Source organism: Aethalodelphis obliquidens, unplaced genomic scaffold, assembly GCF_003676395.1.
Source record: "Aethalodelphis obliquidens isolate GAN/ISIS:26980383/991018 unplaced genomic scaffold, ASM367639v1 scaffold100, whole genome shotgun sequence".
In the NCBI taxonomy this organism is placed as follows: Eukaryota; Metazoa; Chordata; class Mammalia; order Artiodactyla; family Delphinidae; genus Aethalodelphis; species Aethalodelphis obliquidens.
In genome coordinates, this window is record NW_020838044.1 from 1,191,873 (window position 1) to 1,210,528 (window position 18,656).

General features: G+C 37.7%; 1 protein-coding gene across 3 annotated transcripts in view; it reads left to right on the top strand.

Annotated features, from left to right (window-relative positions):
• Positions 1 to 18,656, top strand: part of EEIG2 (EEIG family member 2) — a 107,374-nt gene extending 88,718 nt beyond the window's left edge. The window contains exons 6-11 of one of the 3 annotated variants that reach the window (XM_027096224.1): positions 3,432 to 3,535; positions 6,851 to 6,946; positions 7,072 to 7,261; positions 7,361 to 7,488; positions 8,295 to 8,364; positions 11,313 to 11,406. In XM_027096224.1, the coding sequence (XP_026952025.1) occupies positions 3,432 to 3,535; positions 6,851 to 6,946; positions 7,072 to 7,261; positions 7,361 to 7,488; positions 8,295 to 8,364; positions 11,313 to 11,391 (667 nt within the window). In that variant the 3' untranslated portion in view covers positions 11,392 to 11,406. Of the gene's footprint in view, positions 1 to 3,431; positions 3,536 to 6,850; positions 6,947 to 7,071; positions 7,262 to 7,360; positions 7,489 to 8,294; positions 8,365 to 11,312; positions 11,407 to 14,460; positions 18,596 to 18,623 lie in introns of those variants that run through there. The other 2 variants (XM_027096226.1, XM_027096225.1) reach the window with 2 other exon arrangements.

Here is an 18,656-nt window from a genome sequence, read left to right on the forward strand (position 1 = left end):
ATACAGCAGAGTGCTTCAGTTATGTATATTTTTTCATATTATTTTCCATTATAGGTTATTATTAGATATTGTATATAATTCCTTGTGCTATACAATAAATTCTTGATGTTTATCTATTTAGTGTATAGTAGTTTGTGTCTGTTAATCCCATACTCCTAATTTATCCCTCCCTTTCCCCTTTGGTAACCATAAATTTGTTTTCTATGTCTGTGAGTCTCTTTCTGTTTTGTATATAGATTCATTATATTATTATTTTGACTCCACATTTAAATGATATAATGTTAGTCTTTGTCTGACTTACTTCACTAAGTGTAATATTCTCCAAGTTCATCCATGTTGCTGCATATGGCAGTATTTCATTTTTATGGCTGAGTAATTTTCCATTTTATATATATATATGTATATGTATATGTACACCACGTCTTCTTAAGCCAGTCATCTGTTGATGGGCACTTGGGTTGTTCCCATGTCTTGGCTATTGTGAATAGTGCTGCTATGAACTTTGGGTGCTTATTTAAGTCAGAGAATGTTTTGCCTATGTTCTCTTCTAGGAGTTTTATGGCATCATGTCTTATATTTAGGTCTTTAAACCATTTTGAGTTTATTTTTGTGTATGGTGTGAGGCAGTATTCTAATTTCATTGATTACATGTAGCTGTCCAGCTTTCCCAACACCACTTGTTGAAGGGACTGCCTTTTTTTCCATCATATGTTGTTGTCTCCTTTGTCATAGGTTAATTGACTATAAGTGTGTGGGTTTATTTCTGGGCTCTCCATTCTGTTCCGTTAAATCTGTATATCTGTTTTTGTGCCAGTACCACACTGTTTTGATTACTGTAGCTTTGTAGTATAGTCTGAAGTCTGGAAGGGTTATGCCTCCACCTTTGTTCTTTTTTCACAGGATCACTTTGGCAATTCTGGGTCTTCGTGGTTCCATATAAATTTTAGGAGCATTTGTTCTGATTCTGTAGAAAATGTCATGGGTGGGACTTCCCTGGTGGTGCAGTGGTTAAGAATCTGCTTTCCAATGCAGGGGACATAGGTTCTAACCCTGGTCCAGGAATATCCCACATGCTGCAGAGCAACTAAGCCCATGCAGCACAGCCACTGAGCTTGTGCTCTAGAGCCTGCGAGCCACAACTGCTGAGCCCGTGCCACAACTACTGAAGCCCACACATCTAGAGCCCATGCTCTGCAACAAGAGAAGCCACCGCAATGAGAAGCCTGCACACCGCAACAAAGAGTAGCCCCTGCTCACCACAACTACAGAAAGCCTGTGCACAGCAACGAAGACCCAATGCAGAAAAGGGAACCCTCTTGCACTGTTGGTGGGAATATAAATTGATACAGCCACTATGGAGAACAGTATGGAGGTTCCTTAAAAAACTAAAAATAGAACTGCCATATGACCCAGCAATCCCACTACTGGGCATATACCCAGAGAAACTCATAATTCAAAAATACACATGCACCCCAATGTTCATTGCAGCACTATTTGCAATAGCCAGGTCGTGGAAGCAAACTAAATGCCCATCGACAGACAAATGAATAAAGAAGATGTGGTACATATATACAGTGGAATATTACTCAGCCATAAAAAGGAACGAAATTGGGTCATTTGTAGAGACATGGATGGACCTAGAGACTGTCATACAGAGTGAAGTAAGTCAGAAAGAGAAAAACAAATATATATTAACGCATATATGTGGAATCTAGAAAAATGTCACAGATGAACTGGTTTGCAAGGCAGAAATAGAGACACAGATGTAGAGAACAGACATATGGACACCAAGCGGGGAAAGCAGGGTGGGTGGTGGTGGGATGAAATGGGAAATTGGGATTGACATATCTACACTAATATGTATAAAATAGATAACTAATAAAAACCTACTGTATAAAATAAAATAAAATTCAAAAAACTTAATTAACTTTTTAAAAAATCCATTTAAAAAAAGAAAGAAAATGTCATGGGTATTTTGATAGGGATTGCTTTAAATCTGTAGATCGCTTTGGGTAGTATGGCCATCTTAACAATATTCTTCCAATCCAGGGGCATGGGATGTCTTTCCATTTCTTTGAATCATCTTCAGTTTCCTTTATCAGTGTTTATAGTTTTCAGCATGTAAGTCATTCACCTCTTTGGTTAAATTTATTCCTAGGGTTGTTTTTATTGTTTTTCTTTTTAGCCAGTTTTAAACGGGATTTTTCTTCACTTTCTCTTTCCTGTATTTCATTGTTAGTGTAAAGAAATGCAACTGATTTCTGTATATTAATCTTGTATCCTGCTACCTTTGAATTCACTTATTTGTTCTAATAGTTTTTGTGTGGAGACAGAGGCAGTATCTAGGATTCTAGTTTTAGTGACTTTTGGATTATAATGGCATTCACAGAGAAGAGGAATATAGGAAGAAAACAGATTTGGGGAAAGAGTATGAGTTTAGTTGGACAAAAACTTGCAGGATAAATATCCTGCATATTCCAGTAGGATATGTAGTTTTGAAATTTAGGAGACCCTGGGATAGGAATAATCTATCAATTAAATAGGTTTAATGGCAGTCTTAAATGTCTATATTCCCAAGGACCTGACTAGCCTGAATTGAACTAATACAGTAAGATTTTAAGAATTGCCGCATAATGGATCAACTTCATGATCCCCCTTCAATCGCCTTCCTGTTTTATTTCAGGTGACCAAGGGATAGTCTCTAGGAAGATGTGATTTTCCTCTCAGTAACCAACTCAAAAGATTAAGGATGTCCTCTTAAAAAAAAAAAAGAAGTTCTTAGAACTCAGTCTTGCTCCTCCCTGCTTCACACCTTCTACGTGGAGATGGGAGCCTTGAATGAGCCAGTGAAAATCTATCCATCATCTACTCCCAGAGAATCCAGCCCAAAATATCAAATCTAAATAACTGGGGCTCTTTACAGACTCTCTCTGAGGCAGGTGGACTGTTTACAGGGAAGAAGGAAGAAGATAAAATCATGGATAATTTAAGTTAATGGAGCCAACAAGAGATCTTAGGCACCGGAGCCAGAGGCATGAGGTATTCCCTCCAGCCTCAGCTGCCAAGGGGCTTGTGCCACCACCTCCGTCTCACAGAAACATCCCTGCCTGGCCTGAGAGTAGAGCTGACAAAGCGCCCTCCACCGACACTGCTGAGAACATACCTCCTCTCTTTTCCCAAAGCAGTGCCCTTTCTGGTCTCACTTTTTTTGTTGTGTAAAAACCCATTTTTCCCCAGTGAATTTTATTCAGGTTTTGAGGATGTTCATACATTATTTGTTGATTTTTGTCACTTTCATCCTCAAGGAGGCAACATCACCTGGCACCTTACTAAGGCTGTGTAGTAACTACGCAACCAATCTCTTAACAATATTTCGAACTTTCAGATTCACCAGAAATCAAGTTCTGACCCTTAGAAATGTTTACTTACAGGCCTCCTTCTACATCAACGTCTATACCAATTGCTGGTGAATCTGAATCTCTGGAAGAAGATAGAAAAGGTGGAGAGACTCTCAAAATTCATCTTGGGATAGCAGGTATGGATGTGTCGCTTACTGGTTTTTCAGTTTGTAAGAAACAGTACTACCCTAAAAGTATCCCAAAGTCCCTCCCAGATTTAAAATTCTGTGGGTATATGTAACTTGAAATGGGCCAATAATTATCAGCAGTTTCAATTATGCAATTTTTGTTTAAGCCAATGCTTCATTTTGTCTAAAGCATGTGTTATCCTCTGACCAATTAAAAGCTAAATGTTGCAGTGACACTCCCACCCCCACCATTGTATGCCTCTACTCCCCACAGAAATGACAGGACACGACAGGATTGTTCCCGTTCCACATGCCCAGCAGCTTCTGCCAGTCATCTCTCAGGTGGTGCTTCTCTTCCATGAATCACATACCCTCTTTCACTGGTTCCCAAACATTAGTGCACATCAGAATCACCTGGTGGCTTGTTAAACCATAGATTGCTGACACTGCAGCCAGAGGTTTTGATTAAGTACATCTAGGTTGGGGCCTGAAAGCTGCATGACTAAGTTCCCAGGTGATGCTGCTGTTCCTGCTGCTGGGCCCAGGCCACACCCTGGGGGCCACTTCTCCAGGCAAACACCCAGTCATAGGCTGCTCCCCGAGCTAAAAGCAGGTGGGGGAATGTCAAGTTGGCTGGGGAAAAAGCATTTATGAGCTTCCTTTTTTCTCCCACGCCATGTGACCAGGGTTATTATTTGAAAGAATGAAAAGAAAGGTGTAGTGTTGTGGTTAACATTTTCACCACTTTTCAGATTGCAAAGATAAGATTTCTTATGCGTAATAAGGATTCTCAAATTTCCTGATTTGGGATCAGTGAATCCTTTGTGTACTTTTAACTCTTGCATTAGCTCCTTGTCTTCAGTATTTAAATATTATGAATTCTTTCTCATGTTGGAAACCAAACACTCATTAGCCCTACATCCTTCTCCATGTACTGCTCTCCCATAGGCTCGCACTCTCCTTCCCCCACCATCCCCCGCCCTCTTTCTCTCAGACTCAGGGGAGCAAGTTATAGCCAAAATTCTAGGAAGAATATACTGCCCATTTATTCCTAAACTCATGTGTGGTCTGGCTTCTACATTCTGCCCTCTCCTGATGATGTCTCCCAGAACATGACTGTCAAATCCTGTGGGCATTTTTTCTGCTCTCATCTGAATAAATTGACCATTTATTCTTTCTGGAAGCTTTCTCTTGCCTTGGCTCCTACCTCTTTTCTCTGGCTTCTCAGAGGCTTCTTTATCTTCTTCCACCTTCCTGTTAAAATATCGATACTGTCCAGGATTTGGTTCCCTCCACTCACTTTCCCTGGGTGATGGCATCTGTACCTGGGATTTAACTATCACAAAAATGTAAATGTGATCATGTAAATATGAGTTAATATGTTTGATTTACAAATTCATGTTGCCTCCAGGCCTCCGTCCTGACCACAGGCACATATTTCCAAATGCTTTTTGGAAAGGTCCACTTTATGTCACATTAGACTGAAACCCATCTGTTTATCTTTTTTTCTCAGCAAGCTTCTAAGTTCTTCGTGATCAGGTCTTAATTTTTCTTTGTATCAACAGCATAATGACCAGGGACACAGTAGAAATTCCATGAATAGTGAATGGGTGTCCTCAGGTGTCTCAAATTCCACATACCCAGCACGTCGTCTTCCTAACTCTTCCCCCTGTATTTTCTGTTGCAGTTATCCTGGCACACACTTCTAGTTAGTAATTAAGTACTGTCATTTGTGTCTGCTCAACATATCTCAGCTGAATTATTATGAAAATCTTCACTCCTTCACCCCCTGTTCATCCTGCTGCCAAAGTGATCTTCCCAAAATGTCAGTCTGGTCAAGCCACACCCTTTCTTAAAGCCATTGAATTATTTCCTTCCTTAAACCCATAGGAGAAGGTCCTTCATTAGCAGGCATCTGCTCATCTCTCTCTTTCCTTCAGTCATCTACACCACTACCCTATATGCCAACTTTACCAAACTGTTTGCTTTCCTACAGACAAGGCATGCTTTTCCCTGCCTAGTCTAGCTGAGAAATTCCTATGCATTGTTAAAGACCTGGAGTTAACCTCCTCTATGAGGTTGTTCCTTCATTACCAAGTAGTGTTCAATGCATTTGTCCTTTGGAGCTCTTGATAGCTTCTTTTTGGTGCTTGTATTTTGGTACTTGCCACATTGTATTATAACTGCTTCTACTCTAAACTGTGAAGCATATATTTTATCTTATTTATTTTGTACCCCTATATCTTGTACAGTATTGGGCACTGACCTGGTAAGAGCTTAATAAATACTTATTGAATGAACACATTTTAAAAACCAATAAATAAATGGATGAATTAAGATCTGAGCCAATGCTAGGAGTAAAGTATATAACTCTTGATATGAACCAACTCTTTTAGTTCAGAATTTGCTGTAGCCAAACATTTGGGCTTAGGACCACTGTCAAGCAGGACTAGGGATGCTGGTTTGGATTTGTACCTTACAGTCTGTCCAGAAATGAGAAACCCTTTGCAGAAGGGCCAGGTCGCTCCAGTAGCTTACTTATTTGGCAGGATTCGTTGGCCCATCTGTGTTCAATATCATTTATAGAACTGCTGCTATAATTGCTGTGTTACTCAGTTGGTTTCCTTTTGCCTCTAAGTGAAAAACAGTTCTAGTTTCCAAATATTTCACCCTAATGAAAATGGTCACCCTTCTGCATTCTGTGGAAGAAGCCTAGTTCTGGAAATACATAATTGGCATCTGGAATATGCACATTATTAGGAAAATAATAGAAATAGCTTTGACACTGCTTTTTTTGTACATTGACTTTGAAACTGAATACTATAATCAATTTCTGAAGAACCTCATTCTCAGTGCTACATCACACGCTGTGTTGATTTAAACCACAGACATTTGTCCAAATTATAGCCTAGCACCAGCATCACTAACGCAAAAGTAACAAAGTGTCTACTGTCATGATGGATTTGGGGAAAGATTTCCTCAAAAACCACCCAAAAACCTGGCAATTTTGTGAGAATTTATAAAAATCCATCTGACTCCTTTTTATAAGAGAAATACTAAATATAAAAACTGAAATAGTTTTATTTAAGATAGAGTGCTATTAAATCTTATGAAAAGCACTATAGCACTTCAGTAAACTGAGGTATTTAAGTTCTTTGCACAGTATTTCTTGCAGCAAGTTGTGTACATTGTACTGATTGAAAGGGATTTCTTTCACTCTGTAACTTGATAATGAACTTAGTTTCTAAAATACGTAGATTAGAATACAAATTGACCATTGACTTGTTGACAGTAATAGTAACATTATGTTATGACATATTGCAGATCTCTCAGCAAAGAGTGCCTCTGTTCCAGATGAACTTGGTGCCTGTGGACATTCTAGAACATCAAGCTATGCAAGCCAGCAGTCAAAAGTATCAGGTAGAGGCTAAGAGTGAAGTTGAATTGCTCTGAAGGGACTTGGAATTGCTATGGTGCGGGAGGAGAATGTTTGGTTGCAGTGTGTTTGATAATAGTGTTACATCCAGAGTGATTTTCTCTGACAGGGTATAGCTCTTGCCACTCCCGGTCATCTAGTTTCTCTGAGTTCTGCCACAGGAGAAATACCTCAGTGGGAAGTACATCAACAGGAATTGAAAGTATTCTAGAGCCATGTGATGAAATTGAGCAAAAGATAGCTGGACCAAGTCTTGATACAGCTGATAAAGAAGATACAGCTTCCGAAACACTCAACAGGTATCATTTTGGTCTCAGTTTAAATGGAAAAAAGAAAAAAAAAAACCTTTTTTTTCATAACATAATAAAAAAGGAAATTTTTAAAAATTATTTTCAAAGATGCCCAGTGAAACAAGATTCTGTAGAATCTCAGCTGAAGCGAGTTGATGACACCAGAGTGGATGCAGATGATATTGTGGAGAAAATATTACAAAGTCAAGACTTCAGCCTAGATTCCAGTGCAGAAGGTGTGTAGATAACCATTAAGTATATATGGATGTATGTGACCCGGGTTTGTATAATCAATGTGGTCAGCAGTAAAGAGTCAGTACATTATGATACTGAGTGTTCGGTATTTGTAAAATAAATTTCACACCCATAAAAATCTGAAGATAACTTTTTAGTTCTTGGATAGTTTAGTTTAATGGATATTAAATTTGGAAAAGAATTAACTTTAGTTTAAAAATATCAATTTTAAAGAAAGCTTTTATTGTATTTTTTAACTATGCATCAATGTCTGCCATGATTATATACCTTATGACAGATATCTACATCTGCTTTGTCATAACTGGGCATGAGTACCTCAAGTCACTATTGCAATTTGGAAGGTTAGGTGGTGATCTTAAAATGATAGTGAGTAACAGAATGCCTCATTCCCTCCTTAGCATTTTCACTGAAACTGAAAATTTACGTGCCACCAATTTGAAAGTTATAATTATTCATGCTGGTGTGAATAGAGAGCAGTTAACAATGGACTTAGTTTCATTATGTAACTGGTTGTAAAGAAAAATAATTAAACCCTGCTTGAGGAAGTTTGTAGGAACAGCTGTCTTCTTTACTGGGCTTAAAGAAAAATACCTTTAAGAAAGTTAACAAGAAGTAACTATTAGGATATCTTTTAAACTGCCTGTTTTAAAACATGTATGTAGTTCTTTTTATAAGTTTTTATTTCTTTAACAAAACTGAATGTAAAATGTGAATTTATTATAATATGAATATTATTTGACAATCTAATAATTGTACCTATAACAAATATTGTAAATGTATATTGCAGAAGAAGGACTGAGGTTATTTGTGGGTCCTGGGGGAAGTACAACCTTTGGCAGTCATCATCTTCCAAACAGGTATGTAGTCCAAAGAGTATCTCACTAAAATAAAGAATAGACTGACTTTTTCTTTCAAATGCTCGTGAGTAGAAGATGAAGGTTACAAAGTTTGTATTAGATTGAGGCTAGAAAGCACAATATTAGTAGTTCCATGAGAAGAATTACAGCTCTTAGTGTAGCTCTTAGTTTTCCTTATCCTGAGTATGTTTGAAATTGTATTTTATAAGTTTATGTGTTGATTTCCTTAGATATATTTTTAGAATATATTAGTAGAGAACTGGTAGAGCACTGGGCAAGCTGCAGTATACAAAGGACATTTAGAAAAGAGTTCTTAGTCTGATATCTTACAGCAAAGCAAAATCATATTTTCAATCAGTGATCTTGTCTGTTATGAGCAGTTACACAACCACTCAGTAGCAGACACTGATATTAATCTTTTATGTACTCTCTTTTCTACGCCCCACTAGAGCCTAACATACATATTAAGAAAAATAAGTTTGGAAAACTAATTTTCATGTTGGTAATTATTTAGATTCAGATGAAGAAAAGGCACCTGCCAAACTTAGCATTCTGGTTCCCAGCACTGCAGCAGATGATAGTGAGCACAGATGCTGAGGACACCTTAGAAATTCTGATCACTCCACTGCTTCCCCACAGCCTGATCCCTGTGCATCCAGTACCCAGTATTTCTGTGGAGTATTTATGTAGAATTCCAGCACAACGACAGTCTAAGTCAGAGTTGCAGGGGGAGGGAGCCCCCTTGGTCCAAGACAGTTATTTTATTCTCTAATGCTCAAAACCAGAAAGAATGTTTAATTCATTTCTTCTACCAATACTCATTTTATTGAGTACCTCCTATGCGTCCATCACATTGCAGGGCCCAAAGGATACAAAGGAGCAAACACCTACATCAGCAACTAACTACCTTCAGATGTGATAGGTGGGAATAAAACTGTGCTGTGGAGAATAGAGGAGTCACACAATTTAGACCTTTTGTAACTTTCATTTACTTATGCACTTATTAAATTCAGTAACAATTTATTGGGCCAACTTGTGGTTAAGGGTGCAAAGAAGAAAGACCCAGCTCTTACCCTCAGCTAGATTATAGTCTAGCATGTGAGTTTGGAAAACTACAGCCCGTGGGCCCTGTTGGCTCACTGCCTATTTCTGTAAACAAAGTTTTATTGGAATACAGCCCACCTGTCTACGTATTGTCTACACATATTGTCTGAATTGGCTGCTTTGTGCTACAGTAGGAGCCATGAGCAGTATAACGGAGACTATGTGGCCCTCCTAAGATATTTGTTATCTGACCCTTTCTAGCAGGTGAGATAGACAGGCTAAATTTTATAGTAGTATGATAAATTCTGTAACACAGAGAAGTAGAGGGAACTGAGGTGGCACCTTACTCAGACAGAGAAAAGTTGACACTTGAAGAGGGTCTTTGGGAGAATAAAAGATAAGTGAGCGGTTACGAAGGGGTATGTGGAAGACAGATATTCCTGGTAGTAGGGACAAATAGAAGGAACTTAACAGGCATAATAATTATAATATATAATTATATAGTAGTGAATATATAATAATTATAGGCAATACTTATTGAACTTTTATTAGTTATGTGCTGAGCACCATGTGTATGTTTCATTCAATTCTCACCTCTTTCAACACTATTATTAGTTTTTTAAAATAGGAAGCAAAGATAAAAAGAGGTTAAGGAAGTTTACCCAAGGAAGGCCTTAAAGCTAGTAAGTGTTAAAACCAAGGTCATACCCATGTCTCTTGAGTCTAAAGCCCATTCATTGTACTTAATCATTTTATCTTACTGGTTTATGAATAATATCACCTACTTAGAGAATGCCCATAAACAGGTTTTTCTAAGGAGGTGGGGCATGTGAAATGGAGTTGTGGGACATGAGGCTGGGAAGTATCTTGAAGACAGGTTGTAAAGAGCCTCCGTCCCCATAACAAAATGTTTACCCTTCTTGTGTACACTGGGGAGCCATTGGTCATTCTTCAGCAGGGAACTGACCTATCAGATTGGCATTTTAGAAAAGTAACTGGCCATAATTTTGAGGGTAGATGGGAGCAGGGAAAGACTAGTAGCAGGGGACTAGGTAGAAGAATGACATTTATAAGGACAATGACATGTATGGTAGAGAAAATGTGTTTTTGAGTTAAAGAGACAGGTTCACATCTTAACCAGACCACTTTGGGAATAAATCATTTAACTTCAGTTGAACTGAACTCTATTAAAAATGTGATCATATGCCTACTTCCTGGAGTTGTTATAAAGTATAAATGACATATACTCAGTAAGCCCTAGCTATTATTATTTTAGGTGGAGAAACAGCAAAAGCTACAGTTCCAACCAAAAGGAACCAAAATAATAAACGCATGGGCTATCTCATTAGACTACTCAGGGTCCAGTCATAGCTCTTCCACTATTGACTTTACAGTGTTAGTAAACTCTCTGTAAGCCTCATTTTCCTCACCTGTAAAATGGGAATGGTAAATAAGTTAGGTAACTCATAGGATTTTTGTGAGGGTTAGGTTTAGATCACTTATGTAAAGTTACTTAGCACAGTACCTGGCACATAAAAGGTTCTCAATATATGCTAGCTATTTGTGTTGTTACTCAGAGAAAAGAAAGATAATTTCTAGTTGAGAGAGAATCTAGAACCTAGGATATAAGGGCATTTATGTAGTTAAGAATTCTGGCTCCCGTCCTCCCGTCCTCCTTCCAAATGAATGTTAAAAAAAAATCACCCAATACGTGAAAGCCTAAAGGGACAATTAGGGGTTGAAGTAGATTCATATTACATGCTGAAGAATGTCAGAAACAATGTGTCATGGTGAAAGGAGGATGGGCCATGGAGTCAGATATGGGTTCTGTTCCTGGCTTAGCCATAAATACCCAGCTTAGCCATGATCTTGACATACTGCATCTCTCACTTGCTACCAAAAAGACAGATGCATCCCTGGGAGAACAACACACGCTCTGGAGTGGGCTGCCTGTGTTCAGTCCCAAGCTCCACCATTTATTAGCTGTGTGTCTTTGGTAAGTTACTTCACTTCTCTCTGCCTCAGTGTCCTCACCTGTAAAATAGTGATGATAATAGAACCCACCTCATAAGAGTTAATAGTGTTAAAATTAAATGAGGGAAGACATGGTAATGCTTAGGACAAAATCTGGTATGCAGTAAACACTCAAGTACTTTATATATACTAATTAAAGGTCTGTTTTTCAGAGTTCTTATGGCAGTTAATTTGAACTGTCCAGCAAGTACTTGTACACATAGGCCCTCCATAAATAGTGGGTATTCATCAGAGAAGCTAATGTGTTAGTGTTAGATCCATTATGTAAGATAAACTGGTAGCACAGGATGAAACCAGAATCATTTACCTAGGGCACAGAAGAGGCACAAGAACCACAGTTCCAAAAGGGAACCTGTGAGATTGAAGAGAACAGGGCAACAAGGGATAGAGACTTGGGGAGGACTGTTTGCAGTAATCCATTTTAAGTCTAGTGGATACAGCCTGGCCAGCTCAGGGCTTCTTACAGAACCCTGCATGTACCTCCTTGCTTGCCTTGGGCATTTAATTTCTGACAAGTAGTCTGCTTTCATTTCTACTTTTATTCCTCTGTGATTTATCTTTCATCTCTGACTGCTTTTAAGCTTTTCTCTTTATCTCTGGTTTTTAGCAGTTTGCTTATGATGTGCCTTGGTGTGTTTTTCTTTGTGTTTATATTCTGCTTAGGGTTCATTGAGCTTTTCTTGAATCTGTGGGTTTAAAATTTTCATCAAAATTGGAAATTCTGCAGCCATTATTTTTCTCCACTCCTTCTGGTACCCCGGACTTACAAATTGTAGCTCCTGCATCCCTGAGCTCTGACCTGAGTCCTCCACTGACAGAGACCACCTAGCTGTATCTGGGTCCTCCCTCCCTGTGCTGTAGGCTGGGAGGGTCCAGAAGGAGATGGCTTTAGGCAGCAAGCTGAGGCAGTTTGTCTGGCTTTTCTTTCTTTCTTTCCCTTATCTCAGGGCCAGTCCCATGCTGCCTGTTGTCCAGTGTGTGAAAACTGTTGTTTCATATAGTCTATCCAGTTTTCTAGTTACTTGAAGCAGGAGCGAAAGTCTGGTTCCTGTCACTCCATCACTGCCCGAAGCAGGACCATTTTAGGGCATCTAAAAGCCTATGTGCAGTGGTGCTCACCAAGGTTCCTTCAAATTCTGATTATCTGCAGCTGTGAAAGAGTGTTCACTGGTATTCTGTTGAGGATGTTCCTATTTCTTCTTTAGAATGAATCTGTAAGAACAGAAGTCTCTGAGCAATCAACTGAGAATTCCAATTCAGTCCTGGTGGACTAGTAACTACTACCTTACTTCCATTTTTTAGAATTTCCCCTTAAAATTCCATTAAGGGCAGAGACCAGTCATGGTGGTTGCTTCTGGTCTTACTGATCTCTGGCATACTCAGAGTGAAATGTCAGGTAGTAGTCCCTGGCATCTTGACAAATGAGGAGATAGGCGCCTGGTGATAACTTTAAGCAGTAATACCCTCCCACCATGCAATACCACTTTAGCTTTCCTCCTTATCACTCAGGAGGGGTCAGTGAAAGGGTAGAATGATCCTCATCCAAAAATAAATCCAGCTCCCTCAAAAAGACACTGTGTTTATAGGCTCATAGAAAACCTTTATCAGGGGAGTCCGGGGTTTTTTTTTGGTTTGGTTTGGTGTTTTTTTTGTTTGTTTGTTTGGTTGGTTTTTTTTTTGCCGTGCTGCAAGGCTTGCAGGGTATTAGTTCCACAACCAGGGATTGAAATTGAACCCGCGCCCTTGGCAGAGAAAGCACGGAGTCCTAACCACTGGAGTGCCAGGAAATTCCCAGTTTGGATGTTTGGGGCACTACCTGCCCTGGACTCCTTACGTGGTGTACTGCAATAAACGCTGCACTTTCCTTCAGCACCAGAAAAACAAAAACAAAAACCTTATCCTCCCAGACCAAGAAACAATAGACGGAACATGTGTTCATTCCATTATAACGTAAGGCCAAGGTGCCAGGTGAATCAACAATAGAAAAAAGAAAAGCCTATTGTTGAGGGCTTTACTTAATTTAAGTATTTCTAAGTACTTTATTCACAAAGCTTGCAAATTTTAAGTCTTTTAGTATTCTCCATATTTCATTAATAGAGGTCAGTTAGTACCTGGCATATTAGGGCAAAGGCTAAGCTGCTATAATAAGGAGACCCAAAAATAAAATGGCCAGCCTGGAGGGACAGCTTTGCCCCAGAAATGATTCATTGGTGCAGGTACCTCCATTTTGTCCTTTACCATCCTCCTTACCTGTGTTATCAAAATGGCTACCAGTCCGAGGCAAGCAATGTCCCTTTAAAGCAAGTGAGGCAGAAGTTGGCATATCTCCATTCACGTTCCCTGGGGGTGAAACTTAGTCACAAGGCCACACCTGTAGACAAAGGAGTTCAGGAAATGTGGTCTTTAACCAAGCAGGCTGTCCCTAGCTAAAACCATGGAAAAGGGGAGAGTAGATGTGGGAGGACAGCCAGCAGTCTGACAAACCATGCTCGTGAAGAAATAAAGCCCTCTTCAAGATCATTTTCCCTTTTAATCTGCATTAGCATAGATATAATTTACAATACTGACCACCTATAAAGACATTTGCATTTGACTAAAATAATTTTTGCGCTTCCTTGTTAAGTACGTTAAGACGCCACAATACTAATGCAACTAAAAACTATCATCCATTAAGTCAGCGCAAGACCTGAACTGCTAGAGTCAATATATGCTCCTGGATTTACATATAAACATGTTTGCCACAGTGTGTTGATAGTTAAGAATTTGGAAACATTACTAGATTACTGTGGGAATAAGTATGAGGTGATCAGGGACTAGACTAATCCCAGTGTATCAATTATAAACATTCAATACTTCAAGTACTTTCTCTCTGTGATATCTAACATAAACCTCGTGGATATCAAATCAAGTAGAAAATGCCTAATGCACTATCTCTTTGGGGACAAAATTAAGTGGAACAATCTCAAACACTACAGCTCACAAGTTTGAAGTTTTGTTTTGTTTTTTCCCTACTTTTAGGGTGGGGTCTGGAGCTTATGAACAAGTTGTGATCAAACGCTAGAAATCAAGCTGGTGAACTGAAGCTTCCCTAGGGGTTTAAGATGTGGTCAGTTGAGCTGTCAAGGCACTTTATTCAAGCACTTATGAGAAAGTGAACCTATTAAAAAAAAATGCGGCATGTTCATCTATCAAGAGGAAAGCCAACACTGATTTCTTCTCTGAAGGTGCCCACCACTCTCCTTTCTCACCCACCCACAGGGAACATCGGAATGGTAGTATCAGGGCAGTGTGCCGCGTGTACTTAGAGGTACACAGCTTCTGTGGTCACTGCACATAATAATGAAAAGCCTTCTTTTTTTTTTTCAAAACATCCAGTGGGAAAAACAGCACTATACATCTGAGTATAATTTTAATGTTGAAGTGTAAAACGTGTGACAGAAGTGCTTGACTGATTTGGGCTCTAATTTTTTAATTTTATGTTTGAGAGACAATAAGTGAAAATAATTTAAACTCTATAAGCTTTGCCAAGAATAGATATAATTCCTGTGAAGGAAATCTTCCATATTATACTATCACGGTATTGTACTAAGTTCATTCACTCTTTTTGATGCAATATTTGATATAAAATGTGGGTGTTCGTGATTTGGGAAGGTGTTATACTACATTTTAAACATGTAAAATGCTTAATTCTAAATGTATTAGTCATAAATTGAATAACAAATGTGAGTTATTTAAGTCTGAGATATGTGAATGGGTATAATGCTATTATTATGCAGTATGTATCATTACTTGTTAATATTAGATGAGCTACAGAACTCCCGCTAGCACTATATGAGAGACCGAAGTTTAAGACTCCATATTGTTAGGCTACCATAAGACACCCTAATGTAAGAGCTCTGTTAACAGAATAATATCTGATGGTTTCAGGAGTCAAAATTTAGAACAACAGGAGGAAAATTGTGATATGGTCAGAAACAGAGCTGCCTTTTCTCTGTAAGTTCAGGCTTACATGAAACTGAAAATTATTCCAAGGAGGTAGTGGATAAAGGACAGGGGACAGCCACTTGACATCACTGACATGGACCCATGGTTTTCTGTTTTCTTCTTTACTGTATCAGAAATTAGTTATTTTGAGGCAAGAATAGAATATAACATACATCAAATAGAGCTTTTAAAATAAGAATATCTGATCTGGATCCAGTTAAATAGCACAGCAGATAAACCTTAAGAGTTTTTCTGGTCTTACATGACAGTGTCTGTATGGAAAGATCTTAATTTTCTTGGAATCACTCAGTCACTGAAGAAAAATATTGATTCTGTAGAACCAGTCATTCCCAGTCCTTACTTTCAAAACCATGTCCAAGAAATGTGCTGTGTTAGAATTACTTTGGTCTAATATTTCCATGTTGGCAAAGTCAGAGGGAAAAATATATTATTTTTTTTAATTTATTTTTAATATCCAGATTTAGAGGTTTGAAAATTTTTGAATAGTTCATGTTAGGGTTTTTTTTTTTAATATTTCAAGGATTGGGTATTCCAAATTAATTCAATACTACTTTTATAAATAGATTCTGATATTTTTTTAAAGAGATAACACCCCGTTTTAGAATATCTTGAATGTTGAAAGATAGGATTTTCTGACTCATTAGTCATGCTTTTTTATTTTTTAAGATTTGTTTTGAAGAAAAAAAATTGACCTGAACATTTTAGTCTAACCAAGGAAAATATTACCTTAATGGTAAAGACATGCCGTCTGCGAATAAACAGGTGAATTGATCCATTCGTTATATATCATGGGAAGAAAAAAACAATCAAAGAAAGTTTTTAATAGAGATGTGAAGATATTGTTTAGAGAGATATTTATTATGACGTCTTAAAAACATATTTTTCTATTTTCAAAGTATTATTTCTAAGCTATGTTTTTTATTGGCACTTCTGCAGATGATTTTGCAGTTTTGAAAGTGATAATAAAAACTAGATTGTAAGTTAGGTTCAGTGAGGACATTTTTCAGATATGTAAAAGATGCTGTGATTAGGGCACTGCCCACATCTTACTCATCCTTGGCTGCCCTTGGCCCAATACCTTTATACAAGACTGGCTCTTGGTATTTAAGATGATATAGCATTATTTTTTAAGAACAAAATGTGGAGAGATTTTGAAAATCGTGCCTTTACAATTTGAGCAGCCACCAGATACATCTTGCTTAAGGTACTAGTAAGTATAACATATGTTTTGATAAGTAGAAACATTAGGAAGAAAAAAGATGACAGTGTCCGCTTTCTTCAGTGAAAGTCTGGATTTATTTTATTCTATTTTGTGTTCTATCATAATACTTTGCAATCAGATTTCATTACAGTCCTTGAAAATATTTGTTAAAGGACCTAAGCGTCTTACTTTCTAGTTTTTCTTAGAGTATATACTAGTAATATCTTAACCATATAGCTATTGAAAAAAATCTGCTTATTAAATACCAAGTCTACTTTTGGTTCCATTTTGAGTTTCAAAAATAAATCTGAAAAATTAATTAATTAAATCTTAATAAATTTTCAACTTTTAAATATTAAATATTTTATTTTTTTAATATTAAAGTCGAATTTTAAATCACCTAGTCCTGGAGAATTTGCAGATATATAACATTTTCTTTTTCTAATCTTACCCTAGAGAAAAAGATTGATGGTATTTTTAAAGCTAAGTATTTCTGATCAGATAATGAAGTGTCTTAAATACCTTGTTTGGGGGAAACACAGAGACCAGTCAGGAGCCCACTTCCTGTGACTTGTGCTGGTGACCAAGACTAGAGAGGATGTGAAGGGTAGCAGAGGGCAGAGAAGGCCCTGGGCCATTAATTTACACTCTGATGGTTGACTCCCCCTTTGCGATGGTGGTGGTGAAGGCTTCTGTATACAGACGACTAATTTGGACTGGTACTTATAATCTGAGAAAGTCTTGGCCAAGAATCCTAAAGTCCACCAACCCATTTCAGCAAAATACTATCAGAGTAATGATGTCCTAACTAGATTCTTCTGTATATGTGCTTTTTGGTTTTTTAAATGGAAACCGTGAGCCACAGAGGTCCACCACTTAGCCCATTTGTTGCTAGAAGGGAAAAAAATCTCCTACTAGCCTCCAGTCACCCACACATTCAGGTATCAATGAGTTTTAATATATTAAAACATCCAGAAGTATTTTTAGAATTTAAGATTTCCATGCTAACTAGACTACCTTACAAGTTCAAGCTGATGGTATTATTAAATACTTCGTTGAAGTTCTCTGAAGTGTTAGGCTTCCATTATATATGATAATGCTCTAAAAGATACTGGGCTTATATGACAGGGTTGCATTTTATTTTAACAGACCTTTAACTGGGGCAGTTCAGAAATTATGCTTGGTCAGTTCTCTTGGATGGTATGTCATGTTAATGTAACCTAGTACTGTAGTTGAAATTGTGTTGTGCCGTTACCCATGTGTTGGCTTAGGTACTGTACATAGTCTTAATAGCTGAGATGTTAAAGAAGATGAAGTCTAAAAATACAAAGGATGAAACATGCCTATATTAACCTGTTTTAAGACTGCTTTAGATATAAAGGCCTTATTCCCTTATATATGTGACTTTTCAGAAGATAGTACATACACAGTATATTTTAAATGGTCATGTGGGTGGTCTCTAGCTACTCTCCATATGACAAAACTGGCAAAATTTTTTATTTCCGTGGACAACAAACTCCACATTTACAAATGTTTATGTTCATCTTATGCATATAACAATGAATTCTCTTGCTGATATTCATTGACCAAATCCCACATACAGGAAGACATTTACGGTATATTCAGTTTGTTTTTTTGGAAATACATCTTACTTGGGGGATCACCTTCCTCTTAGGCATTTATTTGGTCCTCTGGAAATTGATACAGTTGTGGGTAATCATGTAAATGTTTATGAAAAATTTTTTATTGAAGTGATTCCATTAGTATTCTAATCTCTAATACATGGAGAATGACCTTCATATTTATATATTTCTTTATTTTAACCTCCCAGCTATTAATCCAGGAAATTTTTTCCTTTTCTTCGCCAAATTTTTTTATTGTAAAATATTTGAGTAATGTAAAGGTGAATCTTATACATGTTCAATAAAAATCATATCTTTAACTTTAGAATGTTGTTTATACTTTAAATTTTCAGTTAAGGGGCTTCCCTGGTGGCGCAGTGGTTGGG